The following is a 20,009-nucleotide window of genomic DNA, read 5'->3' as shown; positions in this document are numbered from 1 at the left end:
AACCCGATTTCCAATTTACTCACGGGTTGTTGTTAAAAGTCCAAATTCTCAATGGAAGAAGTCAGCGCTCTCCGCCGGATGGCATGCGGCTTCGCTCGGCAGGGATGGCAGAGGACTCAAAGCACCACGCTTCTCCCCGGCACCCGATCCGTAGCCTTTAAAAAGGCTCCTTCACGAGTCGGGAGGGCGCTAGCGGTGCTAGCCGAGTCTCCAAGTCCACGGCCCCCGTGGCCGTGGTTTCTAAGGGTCCCCGCATCGCCGGTGCGGTAAAACCCAGCCCCTGCCGAGCCGGCTCCCTCCGGAGCTCGGAGGGAGTCCGCCATTCGGCGATGGCGCCAACCCGGAAGTCCTGGATGGCACCTTCAACCTCCTGTTCTGTAATTTTGTGATTCAACATTATCTTATTTTCTTGAGAGATTTTTTGTAATCCATTTGTTCTTAAAAATCGGTCTATATCAGTCTCTTTCTGTGGCCCTTGTGTGTATAGTTGTTTAAAATATCTCTGGAAGCACTTTCTAATCTCCAATGGATTCTGTATGTTCTTTCCTTCCACATCCAGATTTGTAATGGTGTCTAATTTTTGTCTTTTTTTCATCTGCCAGGCTAGCAGTTTCCCACATTTATTAGCTGATTCAAATGTCTTTTGTCTCATCTGCTTAATTTTCCATTCTACTTCCTGATTTATCATTTTCATGTATTGTACTTGATATAATTTTATTTCTCTCAGAATCTCTTGCGACTTTGGTTTCGCTCTTAATTTCTTCTCTCCTTTTATTTTTTCCAAGATTTTATCTTTTTTCTCATTTTGTATTCTCTTCTTTAATGCATTCTGTTGAATCAGAAACCCTCTCATGACCGCTTTGCTTGCATCCCAGATTACTCTTTTTTCAACCGTAGTATTCAAATTTATCTCAAAATAATCTCTCAGGATTTTTTGGGCCTTCTTAGTGACCTCTTGATCTCTAAATAAGGTGTCATTCATCCTCTATCTGAAGGAACCGATTGGTGTTAGTTTCATCTCCATCTTCACCGCATTGTGGTCGGAGCAGGTTTTTGGGCAAATTTCCACTTTTCGAGTCTTAGGTGCCAGTCCTCTAGTTATCCATATTTGGTCAATTCTTGTCCATGTCATGTTGGCTTCAGAGAAGAATGTTCCCTCTCTTCCAAGGGGGTTCTTGGTTCTCCAAATGTCAATCAAGTCCATATTGTCAGTCAGTTCAAAAAAGGTTTTTGGTAGTCTGCCATCTTTAGTTACAACTTGTCTCTGCGACTTATCCATATTTGTGGATACCACTCCATTCATATCTCCCATCAAGATAATATTATAGTCCATGTAGTCAAGCAATGTCTCATGCAATTTCCTGAAAAATTCAGATTTCCCCTCATTTGGTGCATAAACTCCTACAATCAAAATTTTTTCTCCTTGTGATTGAATCTCAATTGCCACCCATCTTCCTTGTTCATCTTTAAAAACAAATTTCGGTGATAGGCTCTCTTTGGCATAAATAACAACTCCTCTCTTTTTAACCTTGTCCGATGAAATAAACTCTTGACCCAATCTTTTATTAATCAGTACTTTCCTGTGAAGCCTTATCACATGAGTTTCCTGTAAACAAATTAAGTCCAATTGTTCCTTTTTCAATAAATGAAAGATTTTCTTCCTCTTCTCCGGGGAGTTAAATCCATGAATATTCCAACTTAATAATTGCAGAGACATGATGTAGTTATTCTATTTTCCTCCAACTGCTCCCAAAAGTTCTTCTTGTTCTGACGGTGGTATCACTTTTTTTTGTTTGTCCAGTCCCAAAGGTGGTGGTGCTATGTCTAGTACTCCTGGTCTTAAAGCTCTTAGCTCTTCTAGTATTTCTTTTTGCAGGTCTTCTTCGTGGTCTCTCAAAAATTTTTCCTTATCTTCCAACGATCTTATTTTGAACTTTTTCCCTTTAAAGGTAAAAGATAGTCCCTGGGGGAATTCCCACCTGAAAACAATTCTGTTTCTTCTCAGTAGGGCCACCAGATCTCCGTAGTTAGATCTAAGATCCAATAGATGTTTCGGTATATCCTTAAAAATCTCCACTCTCGAGTCGTTAATCTCCAAAGTCTTCTGGAAGTGCGCACTCAGTATTTTATCTCTCTCTTCTTTCGTTCGGAGGGTAACCAAACAGTCTCTCACCCTGTTTTTCCTTCCTCCTCTTCCAAGTCTAAACACACTTACTATCTTAAAGTCTTTCTCCAGCTCCAAATTCCAAAATTTTCCAAATTCCTGCGTAAGATAGTCACTTAAGTTATCCTTTTCAAGTTCTGGTACTGCCCTGATCCTCAGATTGGTCTGTTTCTCCCTCAGTTCAATCATAGACAGGAGTGACTGATGATCCCCAATCTGTTTACGCATAGGTTTTATTTCTTCCTCTACAGCCACTGCTTTTTCTCTTGCTTCCTCAGCTATTTTTCTATTAGACGCAGATTCTTCCAACAGTTTTTCAATAGATTCTGTATTGGAATTCACCTTCTGTCCCAAATTATCTATTTTAGTTGATTGTTCCGTAACTTGTTTGCTTAGGCCTTCCAATTTTTCAAAAATTTTATTTAACACAGAAGTAAAATCCCCTTCTGATGCCATTCCTTTTGACTCAACTTGTGCAGAATCTTCCCCCTGTGTCACAGGAGGGCCAGGAACAGATGGTCTGCGTTGCTGGGAAACTGTACTGGGCTGCTGCACTCTGGCCTTTCCCGATCGTGTTGTCCTATCCGTCATCCCACTTCTGTCTATGAATCAAGGTCGTTCCCACGGTCAGATCTTGCCGTGGAAAATCCCCAAAGTCCAGAGTGGAAAAAATCCCCCAGCTGGATGTACAACTTCAATGTTCCTCTAGGGGGATACTGTAGCAGTCATTCAATTTACAATAAAAGTCTTTTCCAATTTTCTTAAATCCCCTCAAGAAAAAAAAAAGCAAGCAACAGTTTCAAGTCCAGAGAAGACCTTCAACAAGTATCTCCTCTGCAGAGTTAACCATTAAAAAGTTACAATGTCTATAGATAGTGCAACTCTCAATGCAACAGTTCTAATAAACCTGGCAGTCCGTCCCAGGAGTTAAGTAATTGTCTCTATTTTCCCCAGAAGAAATAAAGTCACTTTTCCCTCTCCCCCCCCCTCTCCACTATCCTGGGGGGGGGGAGTTCTTTCGCTTTAATGTTCGGATTTAGAGCTTTAAAAGCACCGCTCTCCAGGTCTTAGCTTAGAAGCGTCTTTGCTTTGATCTGTGTACAGAAACGGAAGGCGGACTTCCTGTTTACACCTTCCCGCTTCAGTGCCAAATTAATCCCTTTTTTTCTTCCTTTAGTCCCAATTTCTTAAGCTTCACCTACTCACGGGTAGTTGTTTAGCAGCCGAATTGTCACAGGAAAAAGGTCAGCGCTCTCCGGCAACAGCTGTGCGGCTTCGCCCCACGGAAGGAGCAACTGACTCTCAGCACCGCGCCTCCCGTTACGCTCCGGAACCCCTTGCGGGGTTCCTTTGCCAATTCGGGGGGCGCTAAGGGTGCCCGCCGACTGATTGGAGCCCATCAGACACTGAGGATTGACTCCCAGGATCACTCTGGAGAAGGGGCGCGGGAAGAACTCTAAAGAAGAGCTGTTTTGTATGCTCCAAGAAGCATTTGAGAACACTGGGGACACAAGGTGCTTCTGTTTCAAGAAAGTGGTGCGCAAGCCCTTTTAAGCACATTGGAACTTCTTAAGTCACTCCAAAATAAGATATTGGAGCACTCCAAATCATTTACCTGTGTACATGCAATGAACACAAGTAGATCTAGCAGAAAGGCCATGCAGGCAGTGATAATTGCAATGCATCTCTAGTTAGTATTGCTGCATAGTTGTAAGGCATTTGTATAATCTTAGGAAAGTGCTTGTGGACAAGCCTGTGACTATCATGAAGGGACCTTGCACATCTGAATTTGCCGTGCCACAACTGCTCCTAAAGCTGAAAGAAGACTCTTTGTAGCCGCAGGCCAAATGAAGTGGCCCCTATGCCAAACCCCACCTTGGTGATTTCAGAAAGGCTTGTGAAAAACAGATATTTGCAAGGGAAGAGGCAGCCACTCCCTTCCAAGGCACAGACCTTCTGCATTACCCATGAGTGCCTGCTAAGTACCAATGCAAACCATGCTCATTCTCACTCCATGTTTGCATGGCGAGGCCCTGTGACAACCCTATTCCCGAAGCTGCAAATAACCAGACACCACACAGCTTATTGGATTTTTGGGATCAAATAATGCCACAACTTTATTGGTTGCAGATGTGAAAAGTTTGGCCATGGGCACTGAGGTAAGCAATGGCGCATGTCACTGACACCCCCCCCCCACACCTGCCGCTATTGGCCAATTTGGCAGTAGGCGTTCGATCTGGCCAGCAATAGACCAGTGCATAGGGGAGATGCAGTGCCCACCTGCAAAGCTGCCCACCCAGGAAGGGCAAATGGACCGACCAAAGAACTTCAGTAAATGCAGAGCAAGGGATGGGACAGCTGGGCAAGGCATAGCCTGAGATGGAACTGCAGCCGGCTTCCATAACGCTCAGCTTTCAGCCCTTCTGAGCAATGACTGCTCCCATGAATATCCCTCATTGTACTGGGGGTAAAGAGGGGGAAATGGCTTTTGATGTGACAGCAAAATGGAAGCATTCCACAGGAAAGCAGAGCATGACTTAGAGCAATGCTCAGAGCTGCCTTGGTGAGCCAACAAGGCTGCCCCTGTTACAGCCAAGAGAAAATGTCTTGGTTTACTATAGATAGATAGATATAGATAGATAGATGATAGATATAGATAGATAGATAGATAGATAGACAGACAGACAGACACTGTAAAAAAGATACACAAAATGTGGTATTCTTGTTGGTTTGTTTTTCAAAATAATCAATAAATTTGAAAGAGAGACTTGGGGGTGGGTGGGGGCAGAAGACGAGAAGAAAGAATGGATCTCTGGGTTATGTGGTGTCTTTGTCCAACCTCGTGGCTAAGTAGAGCATTCCTGAATCGGGGCCTTTGTGACTGCAATTGTCATGGCAGCACACAAATCACCACTCAGGCATGCCATCCTTATTCAGGCTGGGAGGGGAGAGTGGGGGTGGGGGCAGAGGAGAGGACAGGAGGGAGGGAGGGAGGGAGGGAGGGAGGGAGAGAGAGAGAGAGAGAGAGAGAGAGAGAGAGAGAGAGAGGCAATCCAAGTTGCCAGTGCAAAGCATTCAGAGATAAGCACACTTCTGCTCTCAGAGGAAGGATACAGATGGAAACTCTTTCTGTGCTGGCAGGGGGCTGAAAGGGATGGGCCAAGAAGAAATACATTTTATTGCAACCCCCACCTATAATGAATCAGGTGGGAGACAGATGGCATTTTTGAAGGAGGGTGAAGTTTTCACTTTTTAAATGCAAGGATTTAGCGAGGGAGATGCGTTAAAGGTGCATGGGAATGACTACATCCTCGTTCCCGCTAAGATCTTGCCTGCCAACAAATCGTGATGAATGGTAAATCCCCCCTCCCCCCCTCAACAGCATTGGGCTGTGGTTCAGGACAAGAGGGCTTTAGAATTATACAACTGAGGAGGTGGGCGGAGGCTGGGTAGAGGAGGAAGCAAGGTGCCCCAGGGCAAAGCTGATAATGGTTTGGAACAGCAGTAAGAGCTGCATGCTTGTTTACCTGGGGGTGGGGGAAATGCCTCCTCTCATGTGTACATTCCCTCCCCTCCCCCTACAATTAAGACCTGGCACCTGCTGGATTCCTTTTAAGGCAGCCTTCCTCAGCCTTGGGTCATCCCCAGATGTTGTTGCAGTGCAACACCCCCACAAACCTCCAGCTTGCATGGACAATGCTCAGGGGCAGGCAGCCCTGGCAACATCTGGGGATGCAATGATGGGACAGGTAGCTTTATGAAGACTGGTCTGCTGTGACTTGGAGGCAGGACATTCTTGGCTGTGGCACCAGAGCTATAGACTCTCTTCCACAAGGTGGTGAACTAACTCATCCCTCCACCTGTTTCATCAGGCATTTGCTGAACACCTGAGCAGTGGAAGCTGCCTTCTAGCAGCAAGTCAGAATGTTTGTCTGTTGACTCAGTTTCATTGGCTCTGACCAGCAACATCTGCCTTCAAGCTCTCAATGGCTGAGTGCCATGGACAGGCTGGGTGCAGAGGAGTGTGTGGGAGGCACCAGCTGGAGAACCCCCAAGGGAACCCTCAAGGGAAGAAGGCTCAGAGCCAGGGGGCTGGATGATGATAAATGGTCAGAGGGAGACGAGGGACCAGGCTGGGAGGAGAAGGTGTCATAAGCTGAAGAGGCAACAAGGTTTAGTGAGCAGGAAGAGGCTGGGGCAGAGAGCAGGAAAACATTGAGGCAGAAGCAGAGGCTGCAGAGGAGGGCGGCCAAGATGCAGAGAGGAAGCAGGCTGGTGAAGAAGCCAGGGAATCTCTCCTTGGTCCCTGTAACTGCCCTTACTGGGAAGAGTTGCTAGGCCTGCACTGTTTTGGTTTTTTTCAATAAAGAGTTAACTTCACTGACACCAGTGTTTTTCATTCTGACTTGGTCCTGACTGGCTCCTGACACTCCTCCCCATAACAACAGCCCTGTGAAGCAGCGACTGGCCCAAAGCCACCCAGTGGGAATTTGAACCGAAGACCCTCAGGTCCTAGGCAGCCACTCTAACCACTACACAACACTGGCTCTCTTGTTTTGCCAGTGCTCCTGCCTTCCCTCCTCACAAGGAGCTTTGCCTCTTGAGCCATTGTGAGTGGTGCAGAGGCCCCTACAATTAGCAGACTGTCCTCCTTTGTCGAGCTTCCTGGCACTCAGCCCTTCTCCTTTGAAATATTCTGCACTTTTTTGCTGCAACTCTTTTCAGCCCTGAGCTCTTCTGGTTATGGTCTTGGATGAATTAGCTAGTGTGCTCACATCCTCTCTGGTGAAACTGGGCTTCTGAAGGCTCGGTGCAGAGGCGCAGGACAAGGCAAGCCTCTGTAACAAGCCCCAAGAGGAAGGGATATCAGGCCTCTATGCCAAATAACACCCCTGCACACACAGAGAGAGAGGGAGGGAGGGAAAATCATCCTTAGCCATGGCTAGAACAGCCTGGCAAGGGAATCTAGAAAGGTTTTTAGCCCTGAAAAGGGCCATTGCTAGAGTGTAACTGTGTCTTGGCTACCTGGAAGAAGTTCCTGCTACAGCATCTGCAAGCCTTGTCATCTCCGCTACCAAGTTCTCAGGGAATGATGGGGTGGGGTGAGAAATTCAGTTCAGATCACCTTTTAACATGAACCTCTACTTTTTACCAAGATGCAACTACATAACAAAATGTGTACAGTACTTCGCATTTTGCGGTGCAGCTCTCTGACTAAAAGCAGTGTGTAAAAATGTGTAAAGGTAAGGGTAAAGGGACCCCTGACCATTAGGTCAAGTCGTGACCGACTCTGGGGTTGCGGTGCTCATCTTGCTTTACTGGCCGAGGGAGCCAACATTTGCCCACAGACAGTTTTTCCGGGTCATGTGGCCAGCATGACTAAGCTACTTCTGGCGAACCAGAGCAGCGCACGGAAACGCCGTTTACCTTCCTATTTATCTACCTGCACTTTGACATGCTTTCGAGCTGCTAGGTTGGCAGGAGCAGGGACCGAGCACCGGGAGCTCACCCTGTCGTGGGGATTTGAACCGCCGACCTTCTGATCGGCAAGTCCTAGGCTCTGTGGTTTAACCCACAGCGCCACCCGCATCCCGTAAAAATGTGTATATCTGGTTATAAAACAAACAAGCAAACACACACTCACACACATCTGCATGTATTAGTGGAAAAACAACAGGACTGGCTCTGTTTCTGTGACTGTAAATGGTTTTAACTGTTTCCAACAACAAAATTTAAATATTTGCAACCTGCCCTGGATGAAGAGCAGGCAACACATTTAATGATCCTAATGATAAGAGGAACAATGATAATAAGAACAGAAACATAAAACAATGCAATGTATAAGGAAAAATTGCACACAAAAATGTGTCCCTTAGGATAAACAAGTACATCCATACCTTGGGTTACAGACGCTTCAGGTCGCGTTTTTTTTGGGTTATGGACCGCCAAAACCCGGAACTACCGGAACGGGTTACTTCTGGGTTTCGGTGGTCGTGCATGAGCAGAAGCGCTAAATCGCGCTTTGCACATGCGCAGACACACCGCTGCAGGTTGCGAATGCTGTGGGTTGCGAACGTGCATCCCACACAGATCATGTTCACAACCCGAGCGTCCACTGTACTAAAATGCTGGTGAATTTTCACAAGGACTTTTAAAAAGAGAGATCCAGACTGATGTGGGAGAGTAGCAAAATGAACTTATACTAGAAAAGTTAGAAAGCGGGAGAAACCAAAATTGACACATTTGTCCACCCCTGTTCTCAGGATTTCCCCAAAGGATCCTGGGAATTGTAATCCCAGAGCTACTTAGGGTGGATTTCCCAGAAGGCTCAGAAGTCCTCTCCCTGCTCCACTGATAACAGGGCCAGCTATTTAGATGCCTGGAGCAGAAAATTTCAGTTGCATCCCAATGGAACTAAAAATATTCAAAAGGCATAAAGAAGGGATAAGGAACCTTAGTCTTGTTGGACATTGGCCTTTTAAGTATTGTGGATCATTACTTTATATTGTTTTGGATACAGTGCTTAGAGCTGTTCAATAAAATGCTGTCAGAAAATTCAGCCAGGTGCGATATCACACTTTATACAGCATGGCTCTTAAAAGGTAAGGGGAGTGGCGGAAACCGAGAGAAATTAAATTATATGGGGGGGGGAGAGATCCACTAATACAGAGCTTTTCAATCTTTTTGAGTCTACAGCTCCCTTGACCAACTACATTGTTTCTGCGACTCCCCTGGGGGCTCAGGTGCCTAGTAGGGAAAACATGCTCTGAACCTGAGGAGCCCAGTTATGTCCCCCCTTGCCTGCAGAGCCAGCAGCCCCTCACCCCTTTTTGAACACCCTCCCTTGTGGTGTGTTCCCTCAGCCTCCTCTCCTCTCCCCTCTCCTTGGGAGTCGTCCGCTGCAGCCCCTGTTGTCTGCAGCATCCCTGACCATCCTTCAGAAGCGCTCTTCTCCCCGCCGCCCGCCTGCAGACCAGGCCTGGGGACAACAGGAAGACGCGCTGCGCCTCCCAGCTGTCCCCGGAGCTTGCGGGGCTGGCGGCGTGGAGAAGAGCTCTTCTCCCCGTCGCCCGCCTGCAGACCAGGCCCAGGGACAACAGGAAGACGCGCTGCGCCTCCCCGCTGTCCCTGGAGCTTGCGGGGAGCACGCGTCTCCCCGCCGTCAGCCTCCAAACCACATCGGGAGACAGCGGGATGGCGGCGTTCCGCCTCCCCGCTGTCCCCCGACCTTGTGGGGCTGGCGCTGCGGCTCTCCTGAAGCCTGGAGAGCGAGAGGGGTCGGTGCGCACCTACCCCTCTCACTCTCCAGGCTTCAGCGAAAGCCTGCATTCACCCCATAGGACGCACACACATTTCCCCTTCATTTTTGGAGGGGGAAAAGTGCGTCCTATAGGGCGAAAAATACGGTAAGTGTAAACTTCTATGCTTCAAAATGCTTATATTTGGGTAAATTACTAGTTAAAGAGCTAGCTAAAGAACTAAGCAACTAGTCTTAATTGTGGTGGTTTGGTGTAAATCTAGAGAAGTCTGACTTCTTTGTACCTTAACCTTATTTATTAACCTATCTCTTGTTCTTTCCCCTAGCTGACAACCTTCCTGGGATCCCTATTCTTGGCCAACACCTTATCAATTTATGCCAGCCATGTTGTTCTGTTTTTATTAAGCAGTCTATATACACTTTTCTAAATAATTAATTAATTCACACAGGGGTTTGTTTCATTTTGTTAATTCTCCATCGCCTGGTTTAAATAAACTGAACAAACAAGAGCCACTCACCTATGAAGTTATTCCACTCCGTGTCCAGCTCGCCTTGGTTGGCGAGGCAGCCCCTCATGACATTGAAACAGTAGTTGTAACACGGCTTGACAGCAACTAGGCCTTGGCAGAACGGACAGTACATCATCTTTAGCAAGGCTTGGGCCCCCTGCGGTGTGGGGTTGACCTTTGCAGAGAACAAAAATAAAAGCATGGGTGCAGGGGCCAGGAGGAGAACCACAGACAGAACTACCTTGTCTTTAACATTTATAAAGTGCCTACTATTTTCTAAGCACTGATACCAAAAGATACAGCAGACTCAGTATCTAACAGACACAGCACAAAAGGAAAAAGGAACAGAGTGGGACAAGGAAAGCAACAGCAGGACCAGCTGCTCCTTCGCCAGCCCATGGACGGGGCCACACTAGTCTCCCCCGCGCCTTGCCATGAAGAAAAGCAGCTGGAGATGGGAAGGTGTGCAGAGCCTGGAGAAAGGACTGTGAAGGAAGGAGTACAGTGGTACCTCAAGTTACAAATGCCTCAGGTTACAAACTCCGCTAACATGGAAGAGTTACCCTGAGTTGAGAACTTTGCCCCAGGATGAGAACGGAAATTGTGTGCTGGTGGCGCAGCGGCAGCAGCAGCAAGAGGCCCCATTAGCGAAAGCGTGCCTCAGGTTAAGAACAGTTTCAGGTTAAGAGTGGACCTCCGGAACAAATTAAGTTCGTAACTAGAGGTACCACTGTAATCCTATTTGTCATCTCTGGGACCCCCTGGGAGTTTCACCAACGGTAGCCTGGAACTGGGTGCATGCAGTGCAGATGATGCGGGGAGCCCAAGGAAGCTCTGCAAGACCTGGATGCCTGCCCATAATCCCTGGAGTGACAGACTACGGTGCTGTCAGCAGATTCCAAGAACCCTCCTTGTTGTGAAATTTTGCAGGGAGGTGATCTGAGGCTGCATTCAGACATGGGACTTATTTCATTAAGTTTTCCTGGTGATAACGCTTCTGTCCCCACTTCCAACATTCCATTTACACGGCATTACCTTTTCCATTACAGAGCTGTGGTTTTTTGACCAACACACCACCATGCCATGCTAAATTTAAATGGTGGCAAAGAACTGCATGCTGGGATACCACCCCCAAATTTCATCTTGTGAAATTACAACACAAAACTCCTGCAATTTTCTGAGTTAACAGGGCTGCAGGTGGATTTTTACCTCTGGAAAGAACACAGGGAATGAGCACTACACTTCCATTAGATTTGCTGAACAGGCTTTCACGTCATGTGGAAGATTGCATAAAACATGGAAATCAGGTGAGGAAATGAGAGGAAAATGGAATAAAACACTGTCTGAATGCAGCCTGAGAGTTTGTTTGGATGAGAGGCAAAATTGATTTTTTGCCTTTGTACATTAGGGCGATTTCCACACACACTCACACACCCCTCACTATCCTCCACCAAGATAAAGCAAGAAGCGTGATCAGAGATGTTATCCTTACTTTGTTGTTTATATAACAAATTGTACATATCACTCTTTCTTTCTTTCTTTCTTTCTTATTGAATTTATATACCACCCTATACTCGGAGGTCTCAGGGAGATTCACAAAATAGAATCAAAATATCAAACCACAAAATACATAATCAAAATAAAAGCAGTAACAACCCAATAACCCCCTACCTCCCCCCGAACACATTTTAAAAGGGCCTAGGATGTCAATCAAATCAACCAAAGGCCTGGTTGAAAGGAATGTTTTTTGCCTGGCTCACTTGATTGTGATTGAACCGCTAAGTGGTTCGCAAGAAAAATTCTAGTCAGGCAAAGACACGGAAGGAGCGTGTGTGAAGCCTGGTTGTTGAGAGGTGTGGCCTGGGAAGAGTTTCAAAGGCCTGAGAAAGATGGTGTGTGTGTGTGTGTGTGTGTACGCGCGCGTACACACACACACTTACTTGGCCTACTGAAGCTCTTTACCCCTGGAATAGAATGTGCTGGAAGTGGTTGCGGCTCGCTGGCACTTTGAAAAGCAGCACAGCGCAACTCAGCAACATGTGCTGCAGAGTCAGGAGGCAGCATGTACAAAAAGACACACACACACGCGATGCAGTGATAAATCCTCCAGAAAGGCTTTGGGACTGTATTTAACTGGAAAGGAAAACCGTGCTACAGTTTAGGGTTTCAAGACTTAGATGTCAGAGCTCCATGTTAGCAAGTTTAAGGTTGGAACAAACAGTTCTCCAAGTCTCCAGATTTCCGTAGCTCTGCCTGCCAGCAGAGTAACCCGTCCCTTGGAGATTTCTCCATGAACACTTCTCTGCCTCCCAGCTGCATCTCACACAACAATTAAGAGCCCTTAACTGAGGAGTCTGGTGACCAGGAAACGAAGTCTGGTTGGTCGGCACCTTGGATTGGAAATCTTTGCAAAAAATTTGCACCTGGCTTTAAAGAGTCCACACTGCCTGGCTGCATCCTGTGGGCTGGAAACTTGGTTTTAAGTAAAAACCCAAGCGGGGGTGGGGGGTGGTGGTATGTGACTGGTCCCACTGTTTGGAATGGTCTCCCTCACCGTTGTTAAGGAACAGAGGACAACTTTGCACACACAGCTTTGCCCCTACAATAAGCAGGGAAGGAGAGGTCATAGGTCAGTGATAAGGACACATGTTCTACATGCAGAGAGTCCCAAAGTTAAAACCCCAATATTTACAGTTAAGAGGCTCAAGAAGCAAGTGAGGCTTGGGGGGGAGGGCAGACAGAAGCCAAAACAAATACAAAAAAGAGAAAATAAAAGAAACTATTATCTTCCTCTTCCATGTAGAGGTTTGCTACTTCTGGAACCATTAGTCTGGCTTTAAAAAGCCATTTGTTTCAATTTGTCACATGTTAGCTTTTTTTTTTAACAACATTGTGTCTAAAACATAATTGTGTGACATCCAGTATTAGTCTTGCTATGAGTAGACTCAAGCACATTCATTTCACACACACACACACACACACACACACACACCCTTTTTCTTTGGTTAGATGTGTAATTTTTAAAAAGCATTGCTTGAAATTTTAACAGGCGTCAAGCTATGTATCAGGACAACGTTGGTAGGTAGCCAATTGGATTTGGCAATGTGGCTGTATTGTCAACTGAAGGCCACAAGTCCTGCATAAACGAAGAATTCTGGTCTCTTTTGGAGCATCAGAAATGAACTGTCAAGACTCAAGAGGGGCATCTGATGCTGCCACAAACGGCTCACAGAAATGTCAAATTCTGCCCCTCTTCCTAACTGCTTTTCAGCTTAGCCCCAATTTTAAACGACATATAATTTAGCCATGTGTTGTTCATTATGAGGATATTTCTGAAATCTATGAATTGCAAAATATCAAGTTCCCCTCCACCTTGAGTCACTGAGGGATCTGGCTTACATATTCCTGCTCCCACCAAACATACTTTTTTTTTAGTGCCCTCAGGGCTTAGGCAGGAAATGTCCATGCTTGGCAGCAATTTAAACCCGTTGATTTTAATATCTGTCAAGGGTTCAATAATAGCCCAATTCCCCTGCCCTGGGGGGAGAGAGATGAGGGAGGGTGAGGGAGAGAACATGTGAAAGAGAAAGTTCCCATACTTAAAAAAAAAGAAGCCAAAAAGGCCTTCACTCTGGTTGGAAAGAGCAGCCCATCATGGGAGGACAAGAGAGAAATCATATTGCAAATTACAGTGGTACTTCGGGTTAAGTACTTAATTCGTTCTGGAGGTCCGTTCTTAACCTGAAACTGTTCTTAACCTGAAGCACCACTTTAGCTAATGGGGCCTCCTGTTGCCGCCACATGATTTCTGTTCTCATCCTGAAGCAAAGTTCTTGACCCGAGGTACTATTTCTGGGCTAGCGGAGTCTGTAACCTGAAGCGTATGTAACCTGAGGCATATGTAACCTGAAGTGGTACCCGAGGTACCACTGTAATACATTTCACCTGCACTTGAAATGGCTCTGCTCAGATTTACCCCCTTGGCACCCACTAGCCTATGTCCTATAATTAAGTGAAATTTATAGCCCCAACCATCCCAAGGGCAGGAACAAGAGCAATTCCTCTCGGGGGGAAACCCCAGAGCCCTGTCCTCCAAAGGGCAAAGTAAAATGTGGAGGAGTAGTGGATAGGTTCTGCTCAAACAACGCTCAGATTAGATTTGGTTATATCAAAACCACAGGAAAAGGAGGCCCCGCAGCAGGTCGCTTTTACATGGTGAAAGTTCCTATTGGATGCCCTACTTTCTGTTTGTGAAAATAAGAGCTGCTTTTTAATATATTTTTTATGAACTGCAATATATAAATATTTTTATAAATTAAAAAGTGCAAAACTGTAATGATAATAAGCTGTATCCAATGTAGCGCTAAGCTAAAGCGACTCGGCATTATATGTGTCCTGCTGGCAAAATGTTTCCCCCCCCTGCAAGAGAATGCATAAGCTGGCTGCTGGTGACTTTGTTGCTGTGCAGTCTTCAACACAACGAATTTCCAGTAGTGCAGCTGTTGCATTGAATTCCCCTCTTGGCCAACTCACCCCCACCAGCATAGGAGCACTTGAAAGACCTGACAGAGAATTTTGGAATAATAACAATAACAATAACAATAACAATAACAATGGTGCTGCAAAATGAGGTGGTTGCGTAAGAAATTCAGGTTCCTCGGGAGTGGGCTGAAAATTAAGGCCACGAAATCTGGCTACACAGAATTTCCGTAGATCTGCAAAACTGAAAGAAATTCACGTGGTACACAGTTAGGTAAGTGGGCACCGTGACATCTGAATTGGGCCTGCCAACATGACTGATTCAACATCGTACATCTTCGTGGGGGCTGAGGCAATTCAGTTGGGGGTGGGGTGCAGGGAAAGAATTTTGAGGCTGGGAGAAATGAAAGGGAAGGAAATCAGACAATGGGAAAAGTCAGCATTTTACAGGAATTTGTGGAATTCTCTCCCCAGAGAGCCTAGTCTGTTTCTTCCTTTGCTATATTTTCAAATTCAGTCAATGAAAACATTTTAATTCCCCCCCACTGGCTTTATAATTATTAAAAACAAAACCTCAAGATTTTATTGCTGCCAGGCCTTTTTTCCATGATTGAATTTTACTTTTATCTTGCTATTGCTTTGCTGTGATGCTTGTTTTCTACTGAGTAAGCTGCCCTGAGAGGGTTTACATTGCAGGGCTGCACAGAAAACTTAAAACATGAGTAACATTTCAAAGAGTGCTTCTTGCAGCACGAGAGCAGCAGATTTGTATTTTGTTCTGAATGGTCTGCTCTAGTAATCCATAGTTTGCACAGCCAATATAAGAGCATCCTTTTGATCTGCATTTATATAGGAAGCTGCCTTGTACACAGGCGTCAACTGCATCATTAGGAGACAGAAACCACAAACATCGCTAAAGGGGGATCATTACAATAAGTGTTCCAATGACAAAAGTGATACTGGAAGCTGCCCACTATAAGGTTGGAGTATTTCTCCATCTTGCCCAGAGGCTCCCCAACCCTTTTGGGTCTGGGGGCACATTCGGAAATCTAAGAAGTTGTCTGTGAAACACCCATTTCACAGAAGAAAAATTGGTAATGCTCAGAAACCCCTCCCCTCCCTGAAACAACAACAAGCAAAGCACCTAAGAACAGAAGAAGACCTGGCAGCCAACGGCCTATCCAGTACAGCATCCTGTTCTCCCAGTGGCCAACCAGATGCCCATTGTGGGAAATCAGCAAGCAGGATCTGAGTGTGACTGCAGCTCTCTCCCATTGCCCCTTGCAATTGCCGGTAACCAGTATAACATGGGGCATACTGGGGTGTATAGGGTGCTAGAGCAGGGGTAGTACCTTTGGTGGGGGTCATGTCATGCTCCTGCTTGGGTATCATGATTGCGAGAAATCATAACGATTGTGTGATACGATTTTGTGATATCATGATTCATGAAACCATGATTCCGTGGTATCATAGTGCAAAATCATGGTATCATGCAATCGTGATATACAAAGGGTGTATGCGGTGTTATGGGAGAGGTACCATATTGGCCTGGATATAAGACGCATCCACAAATAAGCTGCCGCCTCCTGGCACTACCACCATGAATGGGGGGGTGGTGGCCAGTGCCTGGTTCTGAGCATGCTGCGTGCCTATCTCCTGGCACTATTGCCTCCCGGCACTACCTCCCTAAGCCAGCGCCGGCCGCCCCCTTTCAGGGAGGTAGTGTTGGGAGGCAGGCTTGTAGCACGTAGAATATAAGCCACACTTTAACTTTTCACAGCTGGAATTTGGGGGGGGAGTGAGGTTTATATTCAGGACAATACAGTAATACCTCTGTTGGGGGACACGTCATGCTCCTTCTAAGGTAGTTTGCCACCTTTGGTACCCACCCTGCACTCAACTCTCACCTGGGGCTCCTAGAAGCTGTCAGCATGAGACAGCAGCCACACCTGGGAATGGCTTTGACTGGCTGGCTAAGCTGGGTGAAAGCAGCCGATGGGTCTCAAACCCTCATTGAGTTAGAGGGTTTTGCATGCAAAGACAGCTCCGGCAGATGGAGTGGACAAGACCAATAATGGGTCCAACAGCCAAGAAGGCGGTTTCTGCTCATGCTGTAGAGGTGAGTGAGCTTGTCTACCTGGGAAGGGAGCCCATCTAGGAAAAGGAAAACTATGATCCTAAACCTCAACTGCCTTGTAAAATATCTTCAGGGGGGAAAGGGCCAAGGAGTAAACTGTAAACAAATCTGCAGTGGAGTCCCTAGTTGGATGGTGCCTTGTACACCTCCTTCTAGCAACTCCTGCAGCCAGGCTGTTGCCAAATGTACTGCTCTACTTTCCTTTGGAGCACATCAGCCAGGCCAAGAGGCGGGGGGGCTTGTCATCTGGCCTGCCCAGAACCTCCATACACACTGCCCAGGCTTGGGCCCTGGGGAGGTCACTTCAGTGCTGCTAACTCAGCAGTTTCACATCACCCACAGAAGTGCACTCCAGTTTCTCTCAAGACAAATGGGTGTCAACAACTGCCTCTGACTAGCCACCATGGCTATCCAATAGCCTTGTCCTTGATGATTTTATCGTATCCTCTTTTAAAGCCATATAAGTGGTGGTCATCACCAACTACATTCCATAGTTTAACTATGCGCTACACTCCCCCCCCCCAAAAAAAAAACCTTGACCAAACACTTCTACTCCAGAGTCAACCCCTTTAACTAAAGCAAAACAACTCAATTTTAAATACAGTGGCCCCTCTGGTTACAAACTTAATTCATTCCGGAGGTCCATTCTTAACCTGAAACTGTTCTTAACCTGAAGCACCACTTTAGTTAATGGGGCCTCCCGCTGCTGCAGCGATTTCTGTTCTCATCCTGAAGCAAAGTTCTTAACCCAAGGTACTACTTCCAGGTTAGCAGAGTCTGTAACCTGAAGTGTTTGTAACCCAAGGTACCATTGTAAAACTAAAAACTGGGATGAGCAGGAGGCCTTGTCAGAAAACTAAGGAGGGTATCAGCAGGAGCTGTGATACCCATAGCGGCATGGGCCAGGAGTCAGCTTCACCTGCTGAACCGCAGCCTGAAGGGCAAGAAGGCAGAGTGACTCTACCTGCAGCTGATCAGCCTTCCGAGACAGAGAGGAGAAGGCACTGATGAGAACCAGCTGGCTCTGGTCTTCTTAAACAGAGCTCTCAGCAGCAGTCAGATGCTGGAAACAACGCCTGTGGTTCCCAACACTACTTTGCTGCTTTCTGCTCTCCATCTGGACCCTTTGGCCTGTGTTCATCTGGATTCCCTGACCTCTGAACTGTCTGACTTCACATGTGGATTCTGCTCTCAAGGAAGTGTTCCTCAGAGACTCCTGGCCCCTGCTTGCTCAGCAACGGGACTCAGACAGGGCCTCAACACATAGGCACCACGTTGAGGACTCTTGGACCAATATTCTATGCACTGACTAACAGTGCCTCTCCAGAGCTTCTTCAGGCATAAAAGGTGCTTCCCATGATCTGCTACCTTTCTCAGAGGTGGTAGACGTTTATGGAACCTGCTACCACTGGAGGCAACAATGGCCACCACCTAGGATGGTTTCAGAAGAGGATTGATTGGACAAGCTCATGGTAGATAGGCCACTAGCCACAACGGCTCTGCTCTGCTTCCATGGTCAGAGGCAGTAATGCTTCTGGATACCACTTCCTGGGAGCATCAGGCAGGGAGACGGGTGGTGTTGCTCTCGGGTCCTGCTTGTGGACCGGGTGGCCACTGAAAACAAGATGATGGAAGAGATGGACAACTGGACTGATCCAGCAGTCTCTTATTCTGTTCTTCCTTATCCTTTTAACTGGAGGTGCTCTCAGGGGTTGAACCAGGGAGATCTTACTTAGTGTGCAAAGCTATTCCTTCTGCCTCTGAGCCACAGCCCTTTCCCCCCAGATGCACCGTAAAGGGCTTTCTGTTGTGGACAATGAGCCCACCACCACCGAACCCTAGGAAAGTGGTGGCTACAACAACGGCAAGCCTGTCTGTCTCCTGCATCCCCACCAGCAGCAAGAGAGGAGCAGTAGCCAGGGTAGCTGCAAAGCAGGTAAAACGTTTGCTACCACCTCCCTTGCTCTGCTTTGCTACTGCTTCCCACCGAAGGGAGAGGAAAGGTGCTGGACACTCCCTGGAGGAGGACCCTGGATTCACTTACCACTGATTTGCAGCAGCTGGGCTAATGCCAGATTTCGGGGTGGCCAGGTTAAGGGTTGGTTGCTGTGAATGGTTTTTGTTCTGGGGGAGAGGGGGGACCGCAGTTTCATTTATCTGCTCATCAGTGGGTGAGAGTATTGCTTTGCTTACTGTTTGACTATTGCTAACGTTGCTTGTTACTGTTTACAGGACTTGTGTGTCGTTTTTGTTTTTCCATAAGTTGTGTGTTAGATGAAGTGGTGAGGTATTATATGATTTTTCCACCCTGCCCGCCTACCTTGACAAATGTTATTATGCATGTGCACATATTTTCTTTAACGTAAGTTGCTTAGAGAGCCTTGGATGAAAAGTTACTAGTAAATAAATATAATGCAAAACATCCTTTTTAACCAGGACTTTGGCTGGTTTATCATTTTAAAAAACCCCCCAAAAAACCCCACCTTAGACTGAGTTTTAGCACAAATGAAAAGTTAAAACAAATCATTATTTCCTGATGAATAGCCTTTGGAGTATAATGTAACTTAAATAGAAAACCATCTTTAGAAAGGTTTTTCCTCTAAAAGCATTTTATTTTAAAAATCCAGTTTAAATTTTAAAAAATCCAATTTAAATTAAAAAATCCTTTTTTGATATATATTTTTAAAAAATCATTGGTTTTTATCCACCCTGCTTTTATTTTCTATACTGTAATCTTTTAATGTGAACCACCCTGAGATCTTTGGATATAGGGCGGTATATAAATTCTAACAACAACAACAACAACTCACCACAGACACCTTGCCAACCACGTCCCTTGCCACGGCCAGGCCTTGTGCGAAGGTGCGTGCCGCCACAAACGCCCGTGTCACCTGGAGCTTCAGCTTGCGGGGCACATCCCCAAAGGGCTTGAGCTGCTCCGTGTACTTGCTGACACACCCCAGATACTCGTCAGAGAAGTGGTACTGGGGGTTGACCAGGCGGAACATGCGCTCCAGCAGCCGGGCCCAGAAGTCGTTGAGCATCTCCTCCAGGTTGACGCTGCCGCCCGTGTAGTAGCGCTTCAGCTCCACAAAGAGGTCCTTAAACATTTCTGAATTCTGCATGTACAGGAGGCCGTAAGTCCTTACAAACATGTCGTTCAAGGATTTCTCGGCGTTCTCGAGAAGCTCTCTGAAGAATTCTGCAGGGAAGGGGAGAATCAGTTCACAGAATCATGGAATTGTAGGGCTGCAAAGGGTCGCCTGGCCCAGCTCCCTGCAATGCAGGAATCGCAGCCGAAGAACCCCAGTGGACTGTGCACAAGAGGACAAGCTTCTAATGTGTCTCCAAAGCTTTGGGTGCAATAAACAAAGCTCAATTTTAATCTAGGAGGGACTGCAAATTAGGGCCACACGTTTTTATTTTGAAGGGTATGGGCAGAGGGGGGACTGTTTAGGACAA

The 20,009-nt window shown here is 46.6% G+C and overlaps 2 protein-coding genes across 2 annotated transcripts in view; both read right to left on the bottom strand.

Moving 5' to 3' along the window:
* Window positions 1-20,009, bottom strand: part of KLHL13 (kelch like family member 13) — a 1,461,558-nt gene that overhangs the window by 1,011,554 nt on the left and 429,995 nt on the right. The gene's annotated exons all lie outside the window — the stretch shown is intronic.
* The window catches only part of GPC4 (glypican 4), a 108,375-nt gene that overhangs the window by 16,552 nt on the left and 71,814 nt on the right, over window positions 1-20,009 (bottom strand). The window contains exons 3-4 of the mRNA XM_083595429.1: window positions 19,358-19,749; window positions 9,941-10,106 (exon numbers count right to left, since the gene is read on the bottom strand). Coding sequence (XP_083451555.1) covers window positions 9,941-10,106; window positions 19,358-19,749 — 558 coding nt within the window. The remainder of the gene's footprint in view (window positions 1-9,940; window positions 10,107-19,357; window positions 19,750-20,009) is intronic.

The sequence above is a fragment of the Podarcis filfolensis genome, assembly GCF_964270895.1.
Source record: "Podarcis filfolensis genome assembly, chromosome: Z".
Classification (NCBI taxonomy): domain Eukaryota; kingdom Metazoa; phylum Chordata; class Lepidosauria; order Squamata; family Lacertidae; genus Podarcis; species Podarcis filfolensis.
Note: the sequence above shows the minus strand (reverse complement) of the source record. Positions and strands in the feature narration are given on the sequence as shown.